Source organism: Drosophila albomicans, chromosome 2R (genome assembly GCF_009650485.2).
Source record: "Drosophila albomicans strain 15112-1751.03 chromosome 2R, ASM965048v2, whole genome shotgun sequence".
Lineage (NCBI taxonomy): Eukaryota > Metazoa > Arthropoda > Insecta > Diptera > Drosophilidae > Drosophila > Drosophila albomicans.
In genome coordinates this window covers 20,230,339-20,251,897 of record NC_047631.2, presented here as the reverse complement: position 1 = coordinate 20,251,897, position 21,559 = coordinate 20,230,339, and the positions used below count along the sequence as shown (strand labels likewise).

General features: G+C 41.2%; 2 protein-coding genes across 6 annotated transcripts; one reads left to right on the top strand and one right to left on the bottom strand.

Moving 5' to 3' along the window:
• Nucleotides 1-446: 446 nt before the first annotated feature.
• Nucleotides 447-20,757, bottom strand: LOC117574607 (protein mesh). 5 transcript variants are annotated; one of them, XM_034258494.2, is made up of 16 exons: nucleotides 20,653-20,756; nucleotides 19,878-20,439; nucleotides 15,436-15,671; nucleotides 15,174-15,361; nucleotides 8,998-9,175; nucleotides 8,794-8,931; nucleotides 7,701-7,869; nucleotides 7,046-7,640; nucleotides 5,620-5,742; nucleotides 5,272-5,430; nucleotides 4,467-5,211; nucleotides 3,813-4,231; nucleotides 3,566-3,753; nucleotides 3,186-3,431; nucleotides 3,066-3,116; nucleotides 1,754-2,987 (listed from the first exon to the last, which is right to left on the bottom strand). In XM_034258494.2, the coding sequence occupies exons 2-16, from the start codon at nucleotides 20,347-20,349 to the stop codon at nucleotides 2,485-2,487; spliced, it is 4,410 nt and encodes a 1,469-aa protein (XP_034114385.1). In that variant the 5' UTR covers nucleotides 20,350-20,439; nucleotides 20,653-20,756; the 3' UTR covers nucleotides 1,754-2,484. The 5 variants fall into 5 exon arrangements, with proteins under 5 accessions (XP_051863813.1, XP_034114385.1, XP_034114384.1 ...); XM_034258493.2 differs by having other exon boundaries at nucleotides 3,066-3,431; XM_052007852.1 differs by having other exon boundaries at nucleotides 1,754-3,116.
• Nucleotides 17,767-19,003, top strand: LOC117576751 (protein bottleneck). Its single transcript, XM_034261784.2, has one exon. It carries the CDS (start codon nucleotides 17,853-17,855, stop codon nucleotides 18,894-18,896), a length of 1,044 nt encoding a protein of 347 aa, XP_034117675.1. The 5' UTR covers nucleotides 17,767-17,852; the 3' UTR covers nucleotides 18,897-19,003.
• Nucleotides 20,758-21,559: the final 802 nt, after the last annotated feature.

The window sequence follows — 21,559 nt, the reverse complement described above, 5'->3', positions numbered from 1 at the left end:
TACGATGATAACTGCAATCTATTAGATACCTAACTTAACTGTTCAGCTGAAAGTTCTTGTAAGTCACTTGTACTATGTGTTTTAGCTTAAGATGCAAATAAAGTAAATTAAAATGCATTGTTGGATAGCAAATCAGTTGAAAGTGTTAATAGAGTCGGGAGATGATTGAGAGTTCATAATAATGTATTGTAACATAAATTACAAAAAGTTAAGCTGAAATTGCATTCTACTCTTTCACTCCTTCGTCCTCTCTTTCTATCTGTCCTGCTCTATGTAAACGTGTAAATGTTAAATATGTTAAATCTACGATAAATATAAATATATTAAAACATACATGTAACCTAAAAGTATAAATAAATAAAATATCTTATTGAACCCTGAAAATGTGTTTTAATAAATTTATTCAGAGAATTAGTTTGTATAGTTACATTTTTATTGGTAATAAATAAATAGCAAGTGCAGTATAGTTTATGTCTAGGTTTATTGAACAACGAGCTGTTAAATCCCATCACATGATTCACATTATGCGCCTCATTAACGCGATAATCAAATCTCCACGTTCGCATTCTCGTTGCCATTCTCTATTCGCACCGGTCGCTTCCATTTGGACTTCGGGAGCAACGCTGCAGCTGCTTCGGCCTCCTCCTTGGCAATTTGCTCGCGTATCCAATAATTTGCACCGCAAACGAGCAACAGCAGACAGGGAATCACAATAAGCAACACCATGCCCAGGGATATGCTTGCCACCCGGGCCGAATGCTCTTCGTGACCTGCAAGGGCGTGAGTTTAAAGGTGCAGCCACAAGAAGAAATGAAAGAAATGAACGGAAAGTGGAATGCGAACAAATGTTTTTTGTTGGCCACGTATTTTGCCAGTTGAGAAATGATATTCATAAATTAATCAAGCACTCGGGTCTTCATTTCTCGCTAAAGCTATTCATGGCCATCCATTTCAGCATCGAGAGCATCAAACTAGTTGCCTACTTTTGAGCGCATCGTCATGCTGCGAAATTTTCAAACCATGACAGACAACGCCCCACACATACACACACACACATACGGCTCACACACACATACTTACTCACACATAAGTAAGAGCAACTTGTCCATCAATTTGCTCAAGATTGATTGACAACAGCGTAATGCACACAATACATTTGTGCTGTGCTCCCAGGGCGTGCCACAGTGTGGAGGTGTGGGGCGTGTCCAAGGCGGGGGAAACACGTGACAGTTAGCTCAAGATTAATGTCTCTGCCTGTGGCCCTATTGCTTCGTTATACATTTCGTGGCATTCACTTTGCACTGCATTGCACATTACACTACGCAACAAAACAAATTTACAAAAACTCTAAAGTAAAATTTTGTAACAGCCAAGTTCTTTTCGAATATCGAATAATAATTAAAATTTTATGATAAAATAGTATTTGAATTTTGATATAATTTATTTAAGAACTTAGTCGAAATCATTATTATCTTTATAATATAAGTTATAAAATTTTATAAACCCTTTATAATTTTTTGTAACTGCAAAAGTATATTCAAGGTTTCAAATAATTTAATATTAGGTATAAAATCATTGAAATATTAATGTAATTTTTTTTTAATGTTGTCAAAGCGATTTATTTTTATTTTTAGTTCTAGAATAAATAATTTACTTTCAGTGCTTTAAAAGATTTCAGTGCTTTTCATATCGAATCATTGAAATGATATATACAAGGAATTATTTTCGTGCTTTCAATCGCGTGTTTATCTACATTTATGAAGCTGTGCTTAAGTGTGTTGCGTAGTGTAAATTGTGAATGCAATTTGGTTTTGCTCGTTATGCAAATTATTACAGAAAATTGACAGACATTCGCTGGATTATCTTCGATGCAGGTACTAAGGAAACTTTCAATTTACTTGACAAAAAACAGAGCGAGGTGTCAACTTTCATGTAACAATTGGCATTATGTGAGCACGCTGAAAATTGTGGGAAACTTTAACATACGAGTTTAGTATTAACAAAGTATTTTATTATTTATTAAATGATGAACTTTACAATTGACAAAAACAGATAATTGTTTAACTCGTAACCAGTGGCAAAATGTACAAAATGTCCAACAAGAACAAATTCCCTTGTGTTGAATGAAATATTTAAATAATAAAATGTAAACAGTAAACAGTAAAGTTAATATTCTTGGGCTATTTGGGTTATACATTATGCATAGGACTATAGTATATATGTTGTATTGTTTTGTAAGTGGTGAAAATTGCAAAAGTCATGGTCGAAGAACGGCAGAAACAATTACGAGTACAAATTACGATGACAGGTGGGCAATTTACAAAGTTAAACAATACAAGTACAATAATTATTAGGTAGTATAATAGTAATGTTATATGTTATGTTATATGTGTGTGTATGAAATTAGTTATACAAATTTGAACTTTGTAGCCTGTGCACATTAGGCAAATGTAGTATGGAATGCATGAGTTTTGGTGGCAAGTCCTAAACCTCTGTGGACTTTTGCACCGATGGCGTTGGCGATGTGGCATGTGGCAGCGGTGGTGAGGGCAGTCCACTGTCTTGCGTCAGCTGTGTGGGCGCAATGCGCACAGGCGTTGCTGTGGCAGCTGCAGTTGCTTGTGGCACACCCGATGGCGGCCTATTGTAGTACTGCGTGTTGTTGGGCAACACGGGCACGCCACCAAAGCGATTCTGTGCCGCTGCCTGGGGCGTGTAGTTGATGGAGCTGGCGCCACTTGTGCGACTATCGACGCCGCTGAACGTCGGGCTGTATTGCTGCTGATGCAAGTGGTCGGCTTCCTCGGGCGATAGCGGCTGATGGTAGCCAGCCGGATGGACGGTGCCCGTGTGTATGTCACCCTCATCGTAGTCATCATCATCGTCGTGATGGCCAGCCTCATCGTCGATGGCGGTGCCATCGTGATTCAGTTCGGTGCCGGAGCCAGAGCGGAGGGAGCGACGTCCGGTCTGCTTGGGTTTCTCACCTGTTGCATGGGCAGCGTTAGTTTTATTAATGTAGGAAATGTCCGTGGCACGTTTTGTGCTTGTTCTATTATCACTACCTTCCGATGATGTCACATCCTCGTCGTTCATGTCCAGATCCCATTTCTTAGCTGGAAAATCAATTTGCGGTTTGCCCGGTAATGGTTCGTTCGTGCGATATACTTTATCGTAGGACCTACTTTTTTTCAGCGTGCTCGCATCGGTATCGCTATCGTCTTCGGGATCATAGTTCAGCACACGCAAATTACGCGCCGAGCCGGCTCGTGAACGCGGCAGCACAGGCATCTGCCAGTGGGGATCCTCCTTCAACTGCTTCTGACGATAGCGATAGACGCCGCACACAATGCACAGCATCAGCGGGACAATAACGAGCAGGATAATGCCAATTGCAATGAAAGCGACCCGACGCGTGTAATACACTTCACCTGTACGTGGTCAACCAAAAACAAAGAAAAAGAAGGGGCAACAATTCAGCAATATAGCTGACGATGAGCAAAATATTCCACAACAAGACGAACAACAAAATAAAATGTGAAATGAGAAAATGTGCAAAACTTACGCAGACACTCGGTGTAGCCATATTCAGGTAAATTCCACAGACCATTCGCCAAGCACTCCCGACGCTGATCACCCACCAAAATGAAGCCTTCATTGCACTCGAATGCAACCTTTGCACCAGGCATAAAGTCAAAGCTGAGCTTGCGTCCAAAGCGCGGCGTTTGCAGCACGCCACATGAAACCACGCGTCTGCAAGAAATTCAAGAATTAACAGCTGCACAAAGTGAGAGATTTTCTCTTTTACGTACTGTGCATTCTCCGTCTGCATGTTGACCAAAGTCTCGTAATAGTTCTTTGTGAAGTGCGCCAAATCTCGATCTAGCGTCATTGCATAATCATATTCACACTGTGAACACTCGCCACACAACTCCTCAGCACGATCCACATCATAGCTGCGATTGGCGGGCAAGAAATCAACCGGGTTCATCACAAAGTTCGGCACAAACGAGGCATTCGAATAGTAGCTGGCCATGCGTCCAAACTCGCGTGTAAACAACGCTGCACCCACACCAGAGACATCGCGATCCGTGAGCATCCATTTGAGGCCAAAGTTGTAATACAGACTGCGCATGTCGTTGGTATTGATGGAGGCCACTTGGCCATTGGGTAGCGTAAAGTCATCCAACTTGTTGTAGCTCCAGTTTCCAAACAAGCCAGCAGTTTTATTCTGCAAGCAATTGAATTAGGCAGGCAGCAAACAAATTAATAACAGTGATGATGATTATCGTTTTATGAAAGTGTAAATGTAGATGTAAGAAAATGAAAAAGGAAAAGGAAAGCATGTTAATGATGCTTTTGATCCATCTATTTTAATGATGTTTTTATAAGTTTACTTCATGAAGAAAATCATTAAAATCATTATTCCTCAATTTGTAAAATGAAAGCTTATAATGATTACTTACAATAAACTTCCACGGCAAGAAGACACGACCCGTCATAAAGCCCTCGTTCTCCACGACCTCAATGCCAATGCCAGCATCAAATTGCACCACAACCTGTGACTGATTCAGCAGATACGTTGGAGTATAGACGGTGACGCCATCAAAGTGCTGGAACTTCAAGCTCTCGCGATCAAAGTACACCTTTCGTCCATCGGCAAGCACATCCAGACGATAACGCCAGCGAGCATGCAGTGGGCGCAGACGCACCTCAATTGTCGTTGTTGTATTACCACGCATGGCAACGGAAGTCAGCTGAGTGGCCATCACCTGGCCATAATAATTCGGTGGCATCTGCTGGAAGCGACCCTGCACCTCAAAGCGTTCGCTTTGATCGGTACTGCGAGCCAACACAAACTCACCCAAACCATTGAACGTGTACTGTGTGCCATCAAATGTAATCAAATGTGGATCACCAAAGACGCCAGCCACACCAGGTGCCTGATAAGCAACACAATCCTGAGAAGGACGACGCTCAAAGCGATAAGTTTCACAGCCCACAGCCTGTTCTTCCTGCCAATAGCAGCAAGAGTAGAAGGGACGCATATCGTGGAACCACATCGAAAGCGATGGCACTTTGCTGGCCTCGTTCCACGGCATCTTGCCCAGGTTGTGAATACGGCGTGGACGTGAGCCCCACATTTGATCGTAGGTCAACATCAGGAATCCATAGCGATCGTAGCAACACTGCTGCTCAGCACCTTGGGCACTATATAGGAAATACAATTATAAAGTTTTCTATCTAACAAAATGAAACAGGTCAACTTACACTGGCGTTCCACTGACGACACAATGTATAGCTCCACGATGACGCAAGCAACTGGGGTTCGAGTCCTTGTCGCACTCACGATCCGGCCGGAAGCGACCCTTATCGAGCACAGCCTGCTCCAGGGTGCAGGGACACAGCGGCAAGTCGGCGGCAAAGTTTCTGTATTACAAATTCGTATTATTCAGATTATTTAGATAATTTTTTGCTTGGTACAAGCCGAGCTGTCTGCTTAATTAGGCGGCCAGCGTTTGTTTTTTGGGGACACTAGGCAGCTTTTAATTAGCACAAAATGTAAATGCAGCCGCAGGGGCACAGCCTTAGCAGGACCTGCCTGGGACCTTGACTTACCTGAGGAATCGGTCGGCACGGATCCAATTATCGCATAGAGCGCGGGGCCAACGTTTGCCATGCTTCTGCTCCCATTGGGGCGCCATATACCAGGCCAGCGGAATGGGCCGTGACCACAGGATGCTGTAGAATTAACACAAACACACAAACTCTTAGTTACAATTTCGTATCGACACACAACAAGCATACGCACTGTGGGCCCAAGCTCAAACTAATATTTGCGCATGAAATGAAAACATTTTCAAGTGCATTTCGCATACGTTTCGACTGTGGCGCGTGTTGCTCATCAAATACAAATTAAATACTAAAAAACTGAAATACTATATATCAGGCAGCTAACCAGCCAGCTAGACAGAGAGCCACGTGGCTCCAAGTAGAATGTAACGACACCCAAAGGCATCATAAACTTAAATCCCAAACATAAGAGTTTTTAGCCCGCTGCCAATTGGGCCAATTTTCGCACAGAAAATTCGCTAGCGAATTTAAATTTTCTGCCTCGCATTCAACTTAATATAAAAGTCTGCAGAAGTAATCATTAAAAATTCAACAAAACTTTTATGCAGCTACTCGATTATAACATGGGGGGATAACTGGGGCGCAAAAAAAAAAAAAACATGCCAAAGCTATTTCTATTATTCGCAGTATTTATATTGCAGTTTGAGAAAGAATTTCCTCGGCAGCTTGTAATTTTTATTATAGTCGTTCTTTATGAGCCTTGAGCAGCTTCAAATACTTCGAGTTTAAGTGCGAAATAATTACAAAATGCGAACCGCATAGAAAACCACGACTGGTTGATACCCTGAATTGAAACTCCATTTAAAATGTATGCTTAAATTAAGAGTTGACTTTGTCTATTTTTAAATCGAGCTGAGAAACTTTTGGGGAATTTTTAATTAACACTAATAATATGTTCTAAATTTGTAGACAGCCCACGAGTAATTTTTGCATGTTTAGGGTATGTGAAGTGGTTGTAGAGTTAAATAAGAAAAAGGCTTAAGCCATCATGCAAATGAGGACAGTAGCGCAACACTCTGAGTTAAGTGGCAAGTAGCTGCGGCCATCGAAAACACATTTCGCTAAGCTATTGATTAGCCAATGCCTGTAATTACAAACTGTCGTTGTCTACGGCACGCCACTAGAGAACAGAAACCGAGATAGAGGAGAGTGCACTGTGCAAACTGATTGGTCCCCAATGCCCGAAGGTCGATGGCTAGAGTTGACTGAGGACAGCTCTTTGAAATTGCTGTGGCAAATTGAATAAAAATATGAACGACACAGGGGGGCTGGGCAGCTGACACAACTAAAAGTCAATTAAAACATAATAAACACAGAGCGGGAGCCGGTGCTGGAGCCGGAGCCAGAGCAAGCGAACAAGCGCTGGACAACGTGGCGTATGATAGATAACATCAGCACTTAGTGTACTTACGGACTAAGCGCCAGGTTGGAGTATTGGTCGGGCTGGGTCAGATTGATCTGCAGGAAACCAAACTGCATGTCATTGTTGATGTTGTGGCGGTTGAGGTAATTGGAGGGCGTGATCACATAGCTGCCCGTATTTGTCAGACTGGCCTCGATGACATCAATGTATTCGAGTTGTGGTTCGATTTTTGTTTCACGATAACCCCACAGTGAAATCATAACATTCGCGTTGGCATTCGACGTCAAATTGAAGGCATTCCAGGTAATGCGAATCTCGTTGGGATTCTTCTTGTGCACATCGTCGGTGGCAAAGAAAATCTTCTCGGTGGCCGCGGCGGGTGTCTCCACAAAGTACTTTCCACGCCACTTGAAACGCTGAGTGCCTACCGAGATCTGGAAGCGTATATAACCCTCGGCCTTGAGGAAGGGCTGCACACAAATCACACGATTGCGATCGACGTAGGTGCCCAGCACCGATTCGGTATCGAAATGGCAGGTGACGCGTATATCAGGATCGAAGCAGGGTCCAGTTATGTTTACCACTTGGCCACCCAACATATTGCCCGACTCGGGAGCAAAGGTCAGTGGCAGCAGCGCAGCATCTGTAAATATTACAACAGATTTTAGTATTTCAACCATTACACCATATTACGTATACGCACCTATATCTTTGTTGCACGAGCCGATTAGAATTTGTTCATCGAGGCGGAAAATATGTCGGCCTGGGAAACCGTTGCCCCAACCACGATTGGCCAAGTCCCTGATGACCATGTTCTGACTGTAAGGTTTATACTCATAAGCCTGGGTGCCGTTGCCAGCGTTGAAACCGACCTGCATAAACATAAAACAAACAGTTTTGATGAGCACAACCTTTCCCCTATTTCGGTAATTGCATATGCAATAAATTTGAATTCCAATTAATTTACAAAACAAGTGGTTGTCTGGTCTGTGCAATTTGAAACTTTTGACCAAATGTTATAAATTGCAAATTCAATTTGCGCAACAATTTGCAATCATGTAGGCAAAGTTCTAACTGGATGCTTAATTAATATAAGTTGTAATAACCAAAATGTAAACGAGCAGCAAACATAATTAAAAGCGAAATGCGACTGCCGCATGCTCTCTAATAATTATTGTTTTAGAGTATATATATTCTAAAACAATGTTGTTTAATGAATTTACTGGCACTTATTTTAGATATCTTCTCTTTAATGATTTGATTAAATGTGACTAAACAGAGACTCAATATTATCTTGCGTTCATTCGTGTTAGTGACAACTTTAATACGCTTGAGTAAAACTTGTTGACATTGCTTTGCTCATGTCTGCACATCTGGTCACAGATATGTCAGAAGACAATAGTAGAATGAAAATTGCATTGCTTGATGTCGAGATAATTTTCAGTTTTGCAACACAAATTATGACATGCAACTAATGCATTAAATGTGCGGCAACTGAAAAGTGATTCGCAAACTGAAACTGTGAAACACTGTGCACAAAACTTTGCCCGCTGGTTGCTCGGCAACCATTAATGAAAATTGCGCCGTTTGTTTTGCTCGCGTGCTTTTGTGCTCGTCTCCGAGAGAGCGTGAGGGAACCAGGGAGCTGTGTGTAAGTGAATTTCCCCTTTGTGTAAAGTGTTTAATTAAGTGCGACTGCGAATGCGACTGCGACTGCGACTTTGAATGTGGTTGTGAATGCCAAGACTTTACCTAAAATACTTAAGCAGAAGAAGAACTTTAATTATGTGACTTACATATGCTGGAGTGCCACCCTCGCCCTTGGTCGTATCGCCGCCAGCTTCAGTATGCGACAACCAATTAAGCACCGCATAGTTCCAGATGGCATAAGTGTAGACTTCATCGGTGGCCAAAACCATTTGGAATGTGTTTGTCTGCATGTTGAAATGAAAATTTAGTTTACCACAAAGTTTCAAGTGTTGTTGTCAGCAGCAACTTACCGTAAAAAGCGAGTTGTCAATGCCGCCGGCAAAGGAGACATTCTTCCAAGTGGCGATCACAACGTGCTTGGGCACAAAGGTATCAGCACCCACAACGCCAGTGCGAATATCCCACATGGTGCGCTCTCGCACCTCGACACCAAAACGGTCCGTGCGTCCCATCAGATCACGTACCACACTGAAAATATATATGATATGCAGATATGCATAAGTATCAAAAGTATATAAAGTATAAATACATAAAAAAGTATGAGTCTAATGTGAAATCAAATCAATGGCTGGGAATCCTCTAAGGCGTCAGAGTTCTGCACGAGTATGAAGATAAATGGATTTGATGTTTGGCATATAAATCAGCACACGGCCAGACTACTGATTTTTAAGCATGTTCTTCTTTTTTTTTCTTTTTTGGTCATATATTAATTAAGATTCTTCGTATTCTGCGCTCTCACGCAGCGTGAACACTTTCAAGTGGTTTCTGACAACGTTGCGTATGATTTATTTTCCTTAATTATTCATTACACACAACGCACGCCGGCAAACTTTGCCCCTTGCTTGCTTGTCTTGTTCAATTTTCATTTGGCAATTTGTTGCATGCAGCCATAAACTGAGTTTCAAGATACGAAAAATTAAAGTCGATTAGCAATCCTGAGGATATTCAAACAATTTAAACTATTTATTAACTGTCAGTAAATTGCTGCATTTAATACTCTAATCAACAATAAGACTCTTATTTATTAGTTACATGTGCATTAATTATTGAAACATAATATTGAATAAAACAATATTTATGATGACACTGATATATGTACTTTATTCGTATTTTCATTTTGGAGTCCTTTGAAGCTTTACAAAGCGAAGAGCTCGCAAACAAAGAGTTTTGCAATTAAATGAAATTGCAAATATTTATGGCAGTCGAAGCTAAACGAAACAAATCGAAAAAATCGAAATGTTTGTTGTTTGTGCAGCATGTGTTGAGTGTAAGTTGCAACATTGATAAATGTACGAGTCTGTGCACTATTTGCATTTATGCAGCCATGCAACAATTTATCGATTCCCTCGATGGTAAAAACTACCATACGACTAAAGCAAACAAAACAGCAGTAGCAGGAGTCGACACCGCTGTAGCTGCCACCAAAGTGCACAGCAAACTGGGAAAAACATTACAGTGTGCTCGTGTATTCATGATGTGCATTCATCACACAGCTGCGTTGCACACAACGCGGCGTATGAGCAACATTTATTTATTTACAATTCAACGCGCAAATCATATGCAAATAAATTGCAATAAATGTAGATAAAATACATGAAATTGCCATCACATTATTCTATAAACTAAACTCGCTCGCATTCCCTTCGTCAGCCTATTTGCTAGTTAACAAGTACACGTCCTCCTACTCGGTATTTTGATGCAATTAGGGCCCTCATAAATTATAACTGACAGCAGCTGGCAATCGAAAATAAATTGCATTTTAGCCTCAACAGACTGAAAACACATGCTGTCCACATTGTTAGCGCAACCAACAGCCAAAAAAGGCCAGCACACACAGCCGCAAAAAGTGCCAGCATGATGTTAAAATAGAAGCCATACAGCACAAACAAACACTAAACGGAATATGAACTGTGCACGACTCTTGAATACCTTAAAAATAATGCTTAAAATTTAAGGAACTCAACAAAAAGTTTAACATCATTTTTGGTAATTTTTACAAGCTACGTAAAATAAATATATTAATCAAGTAAAAGTTTGTACAGAAAGATAGAAAGGGAGCAACACTTTAAAGTTTGATAGATTGCTTGTGATAATCCTTTGCTATTCATGCCCATGTTTACTGGGTAGAAATGTGTATAAAGGCAAGCAGAAAAACCACATAGTAAAAACCTCACACCACAAAGAGACAACTGAACACACACACAGAGACACATGCACATGCACTTGCATAGTTTATCATTTGTTTGCCCCACCTACCAAGCAACCTTAACTCGGGGCTCAGCTGCCTTTGCCATGAAACTTTAAATGTCTGCAATTGACATTCAAGCCGAAATAGACAAAAAAGAAAATAAAAATAAAAAAAATGAAAAGAAAAAGAAAATTGTGAGAAAGATGGCAAAATTGTCACACAGCCTAAAAATGCGCGCGCAGCAGCCAAGTCAAACCAAGCCAACGAGTTCCACGTGCAAGTAAGCTAAAAGCTAAATATACACTCTCAGACACACACACACAAGCACACAATCATAGAGACAGAGACAGTCAAACACACACACACAGTAACAGCGACAGAGCAACAAAAGTAATGGAAATTCACAAGGCACATATATAACAAACGCTGGGCTGCTCGTTTTGCCAGTCGTCAGCCAGCGTCTCTTACAGGCAAAACCACCTCCATAGTCCTTCCCTTCTCCACTCTCTCCTCTCTCTCTCTCTTTGGCGTGCCAGTTCTTGAACTACGCCATTATGTACTTTATTGCATACATTCGGGCGCCGTCGACGCCGCAGTTTTGTCTGCATTTTGGGTTAAAATGCCTTTTTCACAGTTTTGCATGAAACAGTCCGACATCCTTCTCAACGTCTCTGTCTAACTTTTCTTTTACTTTTGGCCCAATTTCATCTCTTGCTCTGTATATCTGTATGTGTGTGTAAATGAAAGTGAAACAATGGCCGTACTTAAAGAAAATGGCGAAAATTGCATATACGCTGCACGGAATGCTTCGTCTTTGCCCGTCTTTCAGCTCTGTGCTCAAAAGTAGTACTCGCAATCGTAAAAGAAAAATAGTTCAACAAAATGGGCCAACGACAGACACAGACGAAAAGTTGATCAACTTAAGTATAGTCGAATATTCAGCATGAACTTTAAAGAGATGCAGACAGCACAGGACTCTAGAGAGATCAACTCGAGACGCAATACTAAGCATGGAATAAGCGTGTTGACCAGTCTAATTGTGCTGAACATTCAGCATGGAAATGAACGTGCAAACGCCCCTCAACATAATGTTTTAATTGCGCCACGCCCACAGAGAATTATCGCCGTTGTGTTGCTTGCCCTTGGCAAACAACAATTAAAAGCTCAACGCCGCTGATTTACACACTTGAACGCTTAACAAACACTTTTGAGAAAGTTTTGCTAGCAAAAGGGCATAATGCTGGATACCCTACCAAAACGAGTATCACGTACTTTAGAAGAAATTCGCAATTTAAAAGCGTTTTATTGCATGCACAACTTTTTGATAGAGCATCTAAGCTTCGACTTGTTGTTGCCAGCTTTTTAATTCACAGGCGTGTGTAATTAATCGTGCGTTCAACGCACATTTAATGGCCAAGCCCTGCATGGCACGCAAAAAGTAAAGTGCAAACAAAACTTGGCAAGTTCACAGCAGAGTTAAACGACGCCACGTGGCGTATGCGTAATGCAGTTGCCAATCGACTTTGGTTTGGGCTAATCCTGGAAGCATTCGTTAAGCGTGTAATTAAATTGATGTGCGATGGGGTTCTGTAACTGGAATTTACTCTGCTTCTGCATCCATTAAAATTGACGTTGTTCTGCTGTTTTTTTGCTCTTTGCAAAGTTATTTAAATTAAATTCCAGCCATTGCAATGGCTGCCCACACACATCTACACACACACACACACACATATCAAAGTTTTGAGCAGCATTTTTGCCAAGACAATTAAATGCCAGAATGTGAAACCCGTCCACCAAACTGGACCAAACGCCCACGCTTAATTCACTGCCCTTCAAACAATTTTTAAAGGGCTGCGCGTCGGCGTTTGCTGGTTTGACATATTGTTCGACATATAAATGAAAACTATGAAAATGGAAATGGAAGTGGAAATGGCAAATGGCAATGGAAAATGAAAATGCATTGGACGTGCCGTGGCTACAACACATACTACTATTGTCATATTGTCTCGCATCGCATCGCCTCGCCTCGCTCTCTTTTTTCGCTGAGTTTTTCACTAGAGTGCGCTCTTTCTGTCTCTCTGCTCAACAAATGCGCTTTACAGCCCGTTAATTGCTTTGTCGCACCAATTTGTCGACAGCTGGACATTCACTGGCCAACTCGGTCCTCCAGGCAGCTAGAGATGGTCGCGTGATATTCATAGAAGATTTTTCAGCATTTTTACTAAACTGTATTATTGGATTATGTCCCACTTTTTTTCTAACAATTTCAATTCAATGTTATTTATGGGCTATCTGTCATCTTTTTTATAAGCCAGAGAGTTTAGCTAAAGCAAAAGCATATAAATCATACCAGCAACCGCTGAATTCTTCCTTGTTTTCAATGTGTTAAATGTTCTCTCAAGCATAACGCGAATAAAAGTCAAAAGAAATATGCCAACAACATGGCAAAAAACTTTAGGTTAGATTTAGATGTTGACAACGGTGCGGCTAATTAATGCAATATCTCTAGCTCTCTCTTTCTCTCTCTCTTTCTGCTTCTGCTTTTATTATATTTTTGTTTCGGTAATTACAATACAAAGCTTGGCAGTGCTAAAAGTTGAAAGGATATATTCTATGTCTGTGTGTGTGTGTGTGTGTGTGTATGTGTGTCAGCAAGGCCAACGAAATGGAATATTCATTTGCATAAACAGCAAAACAAAAAGTTGAACGCATAATTTTAGTGCATGTACCATGAACATTTTGGGTTTTTGGCAAATGTGCAGTCACAAGTGAATTTAATTATTCCTGAAATTAGTGAAAACAAAATATCCAAATGGGCTTTATGCAAAATATCCACCTTTATGGACTGTGTTGCACAACGTCAGCGTAAAGCAGGCGAGGCATTTGGGCGTTGAATATCCAATTTACTCATCCATTTGGTTCCTGCCAATGATGCTCCAGTTGCATGGCAATGAAAAATGCAATGCCCACCAAAACCCAGAGCCTGACTGAGCTCGAGTAGAGCCAAACAAAAAAATAAACGAACACCAAGCTCCCGATGGCGTCGACATAATGAAATTGCCTCGTATACTCGCACGTGATGGGCTCGAGTTGGCATCGATATCAAATGACAGCAGTGCAGACGTGTGTATTTATTTAAGCCAAAAACTAGCTAGACTTGACAGCTGCAACAGCTGTTTTGTGGGCAAAGCTTCAGCTATAAATTTTGCTTTTAAATAGCAAATGATTTGGACAACTCTTAAGACAAAAACATGTGTTATTTAAAGTTCTGTCTATACATTTTTCTTTCAAACAATTTCACTTTAAAATGGCTAAAGACTTTAAATAATTCTTTAGAAAATACAAGTATTACCTTAACTCTGATTTCTTCAAATTTATCAATCTTATAATTACAACTTTTTGCCTTAAAATTTAGATATCACCTGTACATTAAAATAGTAAAAGACTTTAGACAATTCTTGAGGCAAAAACAAAGTATCATTTAAAGTCTAATTTCTTTAAATTTGTCATACAAAAAATAATCCTTTTTGTGCAATGTTTTAGCATTAAATTTTACATTATGTTAAAATAGCAACAGATTTTAGACAAATCATGAGCAAAAAACAAGTATTATTTAAGCTGCAATTTGTTTAAATTTTTCATACAGTCAATTAGCCTTTTTTTTAAGTCATTTAGCTAGCCAGCTCTGTTGGTTGCCACACACCTGTGTGCTCGGTGTGGTCGCCATTTTGAAATGGATGCACGCAGAAATGACTGTTGCTGAAATCAGCAACACTGACAGCTCAGTGGGTAACAAATGCGAGGCAGATAGCGGAACGGCGCACAAGCCAACCGACAACCTCGCCCCCAAAATACGCCCAGAACCCAAACCCTAGTCCCAACTGAACCAAAGCCGGAGCCGGAGCCGGAGCCAGGTGGTTGTTGTGCAAACAATGCAGAAATGCTGTGGCAATAAATGACAGTAACTAGTCAGAAACAATAACAACGAGTTTGCGAGTATGAATACGAATACTTGCACACAATGTGCAAGCGGAAATGGAGCTCGACCATTGCGCAAACATGCTGCACTATGTGTGTGTGTGCGTGTGTGCAACAGAAATCCTGAAACTAAACTAAACAAAACTGAGAAAAAACAGCAGGCGATAGTGTGTGTGTGTGATGCTTGAAGTGATTTTAAATATGCAAATGGGCAAAGAAGCCAACAATAATTGTGATTATAAATGCAAACGAGCAGCACATGTCGGAAGCAAATAGAGATAGTCAAACATTTTAACTCACCGCCAGTAAACGCCGGGTGTACGCTGGTCGATATCAGTGGGATAGATGCGGCCAACGCGACACTTGCTGAAGAAGATGCCCATGAACGAGGGATCCCGTTTAACCGGCCAGTCCTTGATGGGGAAGACCAGTGGATAGGTGAGATATTCGGGTGGGTCAGAGAACTCCAAGTAGCCATTAAGCGAGAGCTGTAATCAACATAGAGATTGAATTCAATTTGTGAGTCATCATCATCATCATTGAAGGAAGAGGAGAGACTTACGCGTGTGTAGTTGAAACGAAAACCGTAGAAGGGCATCTGGAAGTTCAGATTCTTGTGCAGCTGCGTCATCGAGGCATGAATGTCAAACTGATAGTCGCCACGGCCACCATACATGTCCTTGTCGAAGAACCAGTACATGAAATTTTGTCGCAGCTCGGCGAGACGGGCGGAGGTAATTGTATAACCACCAGCAGCGGTTGAGGCCGTATCCGGTGGCGCCACATTGTTGTTGGGATCTGCAACACGTAACGATAAGTACACATTAAAGTCGAGTCAACAGCGAGTGCGTGCGAACGCTGGCGCAATTATAAACGTAATAATTTCAAATTTCAACACCTAATCCTCAGAGAGATTACGTATTCAATTCCACCAGAAACCCAAGAAACTTAGACCCAACCCAGAACATTGCCTAAAGACTTTTTTTCTTGCCTTATACTTCATTTCAATTTAGGCCGGATGCATTCTGTGGGCGGCACATAAACTTAAAACTTTCCCAGTTGCCACTTGCAATCTTCTACATGCTGCTGCCTGCCACAAGCCTGGCTCGGTTCTGTCTTCTGTCGGCTTGCCACTTCTTCGCCTTTGCCTTCGCCCCGTCTTAAGTTCTTGCAGCTTCCTGCTGACTCACTTACAAAATTGCTGCCTCGTGCTTGCAACTCCGCACACTGTCTTCCGTGCTCGTTGGCCCCTCCTTCCTGCCTCCGCCCCATCCACCTCATGCACTTAGCTATTAAAGGTCACAGTTAATATTCATTTCAGTTTTGCCAACTTGTGCCAGCTACAATTTTCTGTGTGTTCTCTTTTGCCTTGCCACTTTTTTCTCTACCCATTCTCTGTTGCCACACATTTTTCTTTCTAATTTCTTTTTGTTGTTGTTGCTTGTGGCGTTGCCTTTTTAAAGGCAATTTAAGCTGACCAATTGTCGAGCGCCACAAACAACAAGGCAAGTTTTGCACAATAAATTGCAATTGTACTTGTAGCAAACCTAAAGATTGCGGCATATTTGTGGTTGAAAAAGTGTGTGTTGAATATGATTTTAAATTGAAGTCGAAGTATGGTAGTAATATTATTAAATTGGCAAATTTACAATGCGTGCATTAAATATTAAAGCTATGTCTTGTAAATCAAAAGAAAGCATGGATTGAGTGGCTTTCAACATTAAATTGGATTTTAATAACATAATTAATTAGTTGTGACCTTCAATTATAAATAGTCATTGCAAACAAACGACAAACAATTCAAGGTAATTTGCTTACACTTTATCTAATTACAATTCAAACATCACTAATGAATTTTACTCATTTATTAATGTGTCTCTGGGAAATTCTTTTACCTTACAAAAAATTTGCCGTACTTTTTTTTTAATTCATAAAAGAACCTATTGTCAGCTGAAACCCTCTAAAGTTATGAAAATTGACAGCACTCTAGTGCTCGGCCATTGTCTTATACAGTGAAATATTGTGATTTAATTGCGTACTTAATATTTCATTAACTGCCTTATGACAATGGCATGTGCTGTTGTTGTTGTTGTCCAACGAGGCGGCAATTAATGCATCAATTTGCAATGAAGCATAATTTTTTATCCATTAAACTGAGCTGCACAGCAAACTGAACTCTTTTAGCCGTCAATTAAGTGTATTGAGAGAGTGATTTTCAATAGTGAATTTTGCGAGTGTTTATAATGCGCCATAATTGTCGATGACTGCAGTTGGCTAATTAATAGTTGCTGTTGATTTCGAAAATTGTGAGTTTTCTAAAACCAGGAAACTCATAAAATTTTGCCAGTTTTCCATTTTGATTTTTTTTTTTGTTTTATGAAACGACAGCTGTCACATTTGTGGATCAGTTTTTGAGAGTTTATAATCTATTTATGAATCGCGAGTGTCGAGAGTTGTCAGGCCATAAAATATTATCATGGCACGCTAATCCTTTTTGGGTAACACAGCATAATGTGAACAAGAGTTTTTGCTAAACTGTTGGCTGTACTTTTAGATGCGGTAGGATACATCGGGACAGGGGATTAGCGAACGAATTGCCGCGACATTTGTCTGATTTATGGTCCTGCCCATCGTGGATTCGGGTAAATTGGTGCGCGGAAAATACGCAAAATTCGCGTGCTCGGGTTGCAGTTCATTGGAAACCGTTGCAATTCTCCTACTTTTTTCCTTTTTGCTTGCTACCTAATTCCCGGAAAACGCAATATGTTGGCCAAGTCAAGTTCGCGGCAAGGATTTATGTCGCATTAATCTGGGCAACTTTTTAGGCCACCGCATCGTGATTGAACAACTACCTGAACAGGTAAACTGCCTCCTGGATGCAGGTAGCAAACTGTGGTAGCAGCTATATAAGGGCAGCGTTTCCTTGAAGTGGCATACATTCAGTTTGTAAACGTCGTCGTGTAAAGACATCATCGCAAAATGAGCATTAGCACGTTCAACTTTCAATTCTACAACTACAAATTGCCCGCAGCAGTGCCGGTAATCGAAGCGACAAGCTTCAGCGAGCTTGAAATGGACATCGATGAGGAGGAAATGACTGCAACGACTGCAGTTGCTGTTGCACCCATTACCTCGACTCCATTGCCAGCCAAGCAACAACACTTGCAGCATTTGCCGCGTCCGCCGACGCCACGCTTCACCAGCGAACTGGCATTGGCAATTACCGGACCAGAAGCGAATGTGGTGGCTACACCAAAACCGATAGCGAAGCCGCTGCCAGAGTTGCGACCACAGCTTTACAAGAGCCAGAAGCGTTGGTCCATGGAGCTGCGAGAGAAAGTGCTGGAAATGTCCAAGCGCAATAACGGCTCCGATGAGCACATCCCACAATTCACATTGCAGCAGCAACAACAACGACAGGAACAACAGGATTGCAACGCTACATTCACTTCCAGCAGCCACATCGCTGATTCTGATGCTGATGATGTTGCGGCCGCGGGTCATGATGAAACCACACGCAGTGTCAGCGACAAAATCAACTTCTTCAACAAGCTAACCAACACCTTTGAATCCGCTCGCAGCACTGCCCAAAACACTAACAACAACAACAACAATGCCAATCGTTTTATCTCGCTGCTGCGTTCCAGCCGTCCGATGGGCGTGGCCACCACAGGCAATGGCAATGGCAACGGCAACATCGGTCTAGTGCCGCCACCTAAACCCAAACGCTTGGCTGCCACAACATCAGCAACAGCTACATCAGTGCCTGATGTAGCGTCCTATCAGTTTGCCACTCCCAATGCAAAGCCGCCCACAGCCTATGGCAACAATGGCGTGCAACGCAAATGCTCATTGCGTCGCAAACCCTCAATGGAGAAATCGAGGGCGACCATTTCGCGTCAGAACTCAAATGCTGCAACGCTGCGACCACAACGCCATGCCATGATGGAGGACCTGAGTCTCGTTGTCCCTGTTCGCCTGCGCATTGCCGAGTACGAGCAGCGCATCTCGATGGGTGCATGAATATGCAATCGACTGACCAACCGGTTTATTAATTTAGTGCATGCTCCCAAGGATACCCTAACTATTAGATATTACTCATACGCCATGTTCAACATAAGATAACAAAACTTGACAATAAATAAAAAAAAAATAAAAAAAAGAATGCTTTTACTATTAGTTATTAATCACACCATGTTTAACATAAGATAAACCCACTTGACCATAAATAAGAAATAAATAGAATACCCTAACTATTGACATTAATCATGCTTCACATAAGTTAAATGAACTTGACATAAATAAAATATAAATGCATAAAACAAACAAAATGCGACTTTGCTCTGAAGGAATAGCAACTAAAATCGAAATATTTTGATAAGCATATTGACAAACGATGAGTAACTAAAAATAGCTAGAAATTCTCGAGAATTTCGTTCGAAAGCATTTATATAACACAAATATTTAATCAAGGTGCGTAATCAGCGCTCTGACTAATGCCTTAACGGGACCCTTTTACTGTGCAGTTCCGTTCTCTGTTTCAATTACAATTTAGCACCAGGCGCTGTCATTTATCAGAATTGCTGTAAACTGAATCATACTTTCAATAAGACCCCGCTAACTATATTGCTGCCAATGAACGCATACTAAACTCTCTTTCATCCTCGCTCTCTCAGTGACTGTGGCTTGTTTTGTTTGGTATTCGTTAGCATTTAATGCCAGAATATGTGTGTTTTATCTTATCAAAACTGGCAATGTGAATTACGAGAGCCAAACGGCAACTTACGCAGAGACAAGTAAACTCTCCAATACATTAAAAAAACACAGACACCTGCTTGGGATTGCGTCGCCAAAAGTCGAACAAGTTATCGAGCAAATATTGGTAAGCTAGCAAGTGAGCGAACATTATCGCTGATAAGATAAAGCAAACGCTCAACACGGCGTATGAGTAATGCGTGAACTGATTCAGCGCTCCGTTTTGTCGAACTGTTCATGTACACTTACCCCAATTGTAGCCACTGGTATCCACATCGTACAGCTCGCCAAGGTATTCCAATGGCATAACTAGTGCCCCAGATTTGGCCTGTGGCTTCAGTCCAGCCACAGTTAAAATGTCATCGGTGCCGCGACTCGAGGCAACGGGCAACAGCTTCATTGGCGCCGCTGCCACTGCTGCCTGTACAATTGGCTTGGCTTGTGGCTTAGCCGCAGCTGGTGCAGGAGAAGATGCCTTTGCTGCTGCCGGAGCGACTGCTGCGGGTGGCGACACTTTGTCGACCTTTTTGACAGCGGGTGTCGTTTTGAGCTCCTCGGGAATCTCGACAAATTCGGCAGCTTCAACAATTTTGGGTGCTTTATTCGCGGGCACGGTCTTTATAATTTGATCTTCCACTTCCGTTGATACATTCTCGTTGGCCAGCACGTAGGCCATGAAGCCGCAGGCCAGCGCACAGACCACAAACAGTTTGAAGCGCATTCTCACTTTTCCTTTTATCACCTACTATATCTAATATTTATTGTATTTTTTTCTCGATTCGTTTTCGTTTTTTACGTATTTCGTGGCGCACTGTAAAATAACACAAGAAAAGAATGCAAATTATGCAAAATGACACTGGGAAATATTGTATTTTATGAGTTTTTCACTTGCAAATTGAGCAATCAAAAGGGTTTTTCACTTGATGACATCATCAATTCATGCAGCTTATCAGCATTTCATTATTCTTATCGCACTCTCAACACTCTTTCAACACCTTTCATCGATGTTGACCACTTTACCAACCTTAAGAGCCAGAAAAATACGTTCGATTCAGCGCCACGCTCAGTTAGGACTGAAGTTGGGGCGTTGGCGAAACCTGTCGACTGCCTCCACCTGTCAGCGTTTTCTTTTTTTTTTTTGTTTCGATTGTGAAACGTTAGCCGTTATCTGTTTTATGCTCCACACTTTTATCTTATCAGCTTAACCACCACGCACTGATAACGCATTCCTTTTGGCGCTCTACATTTTGTTGGCCAGGTCTCGACTCGATGTTGGTTTCGGTTTCGGTTTTCTTGCTTGTATTGTGCAAGTTGTTAAGTTTCTAAATTCAATTGTTTATTCAATGCTCTCCGCCGCTTCTTGGCTCTCTTTTACCCACTCTCAATATCTGTGTTATCTGCGCTCACAGCTTTTGTTGACTTTGAGCTACATTACGATTTGTGATTCATTTCCATTACAGTTAATCACCATTCTTCCTTGTCGTCAATTCAATGGGCTCGGGCTTGAAAAGCCTTTTACCACCACAGTGACCAATTATAATTATAGACAATGAGCCATCATTTTCAACAACGCAGCACTTCCGCTTGGGCTTTCATTTTATGAATGAAAACAACACACGTAAACAATTGCACTTCATTTCGACAAACGACGAAAATCGCAAATACAATTTCCATAAAATTTCGTTTTGAAATGAAAATTTGTCATAACAAGAGTCGCATAAAATTAGTAGTGTGGAGAACATTGTGACAACAGCATTCGCTTCGCAGCTTGACAAAGCGCGATATTTCCGAGGTTATTAATTGAATATTGCACGCAGAAAATGTTTTGGAAAGCACTGTTTACTAACTTTTAATTACATCAAAATTTTCAATTTTAAAGTTCAACTTGATTTTTAAACACAATTATAAAATGAGAATAAGAATTAAAAAAT

Excerpts from the sequence above, each read along its gene's own strand:
- LOC117576751 (XM_034261784.2), top strand. The coding sequence starts at position 17,853 with ATGAGCATTAGCACGTTCAACTTTCAATTCTACAACTACAAATTGCCC.
- LOC117574607 (XM_052007851.1), bottom strand. The coding sequence starts at position 20,349 with ATGCGCTTCAAACTGTTTGTGGTCTGTGCGCTGGCCTGCGGCTTCATG. Across the intron at positions 7,641-7,700 it reads CTCGTGCAACAAAGATATAG|ATGCTGCGCTGCTGCCACTG; the intron begins GTGCGTATACGT and ends TAATATTTACAG. Across the intron at positions 5,431-5,619 it reads CGTGCCGACCGATTCCTCAG|AAACTTTGCCGCCGACTTGC; the intron begins GTAAGTCAAGGT and ends TTTGTAATACAG.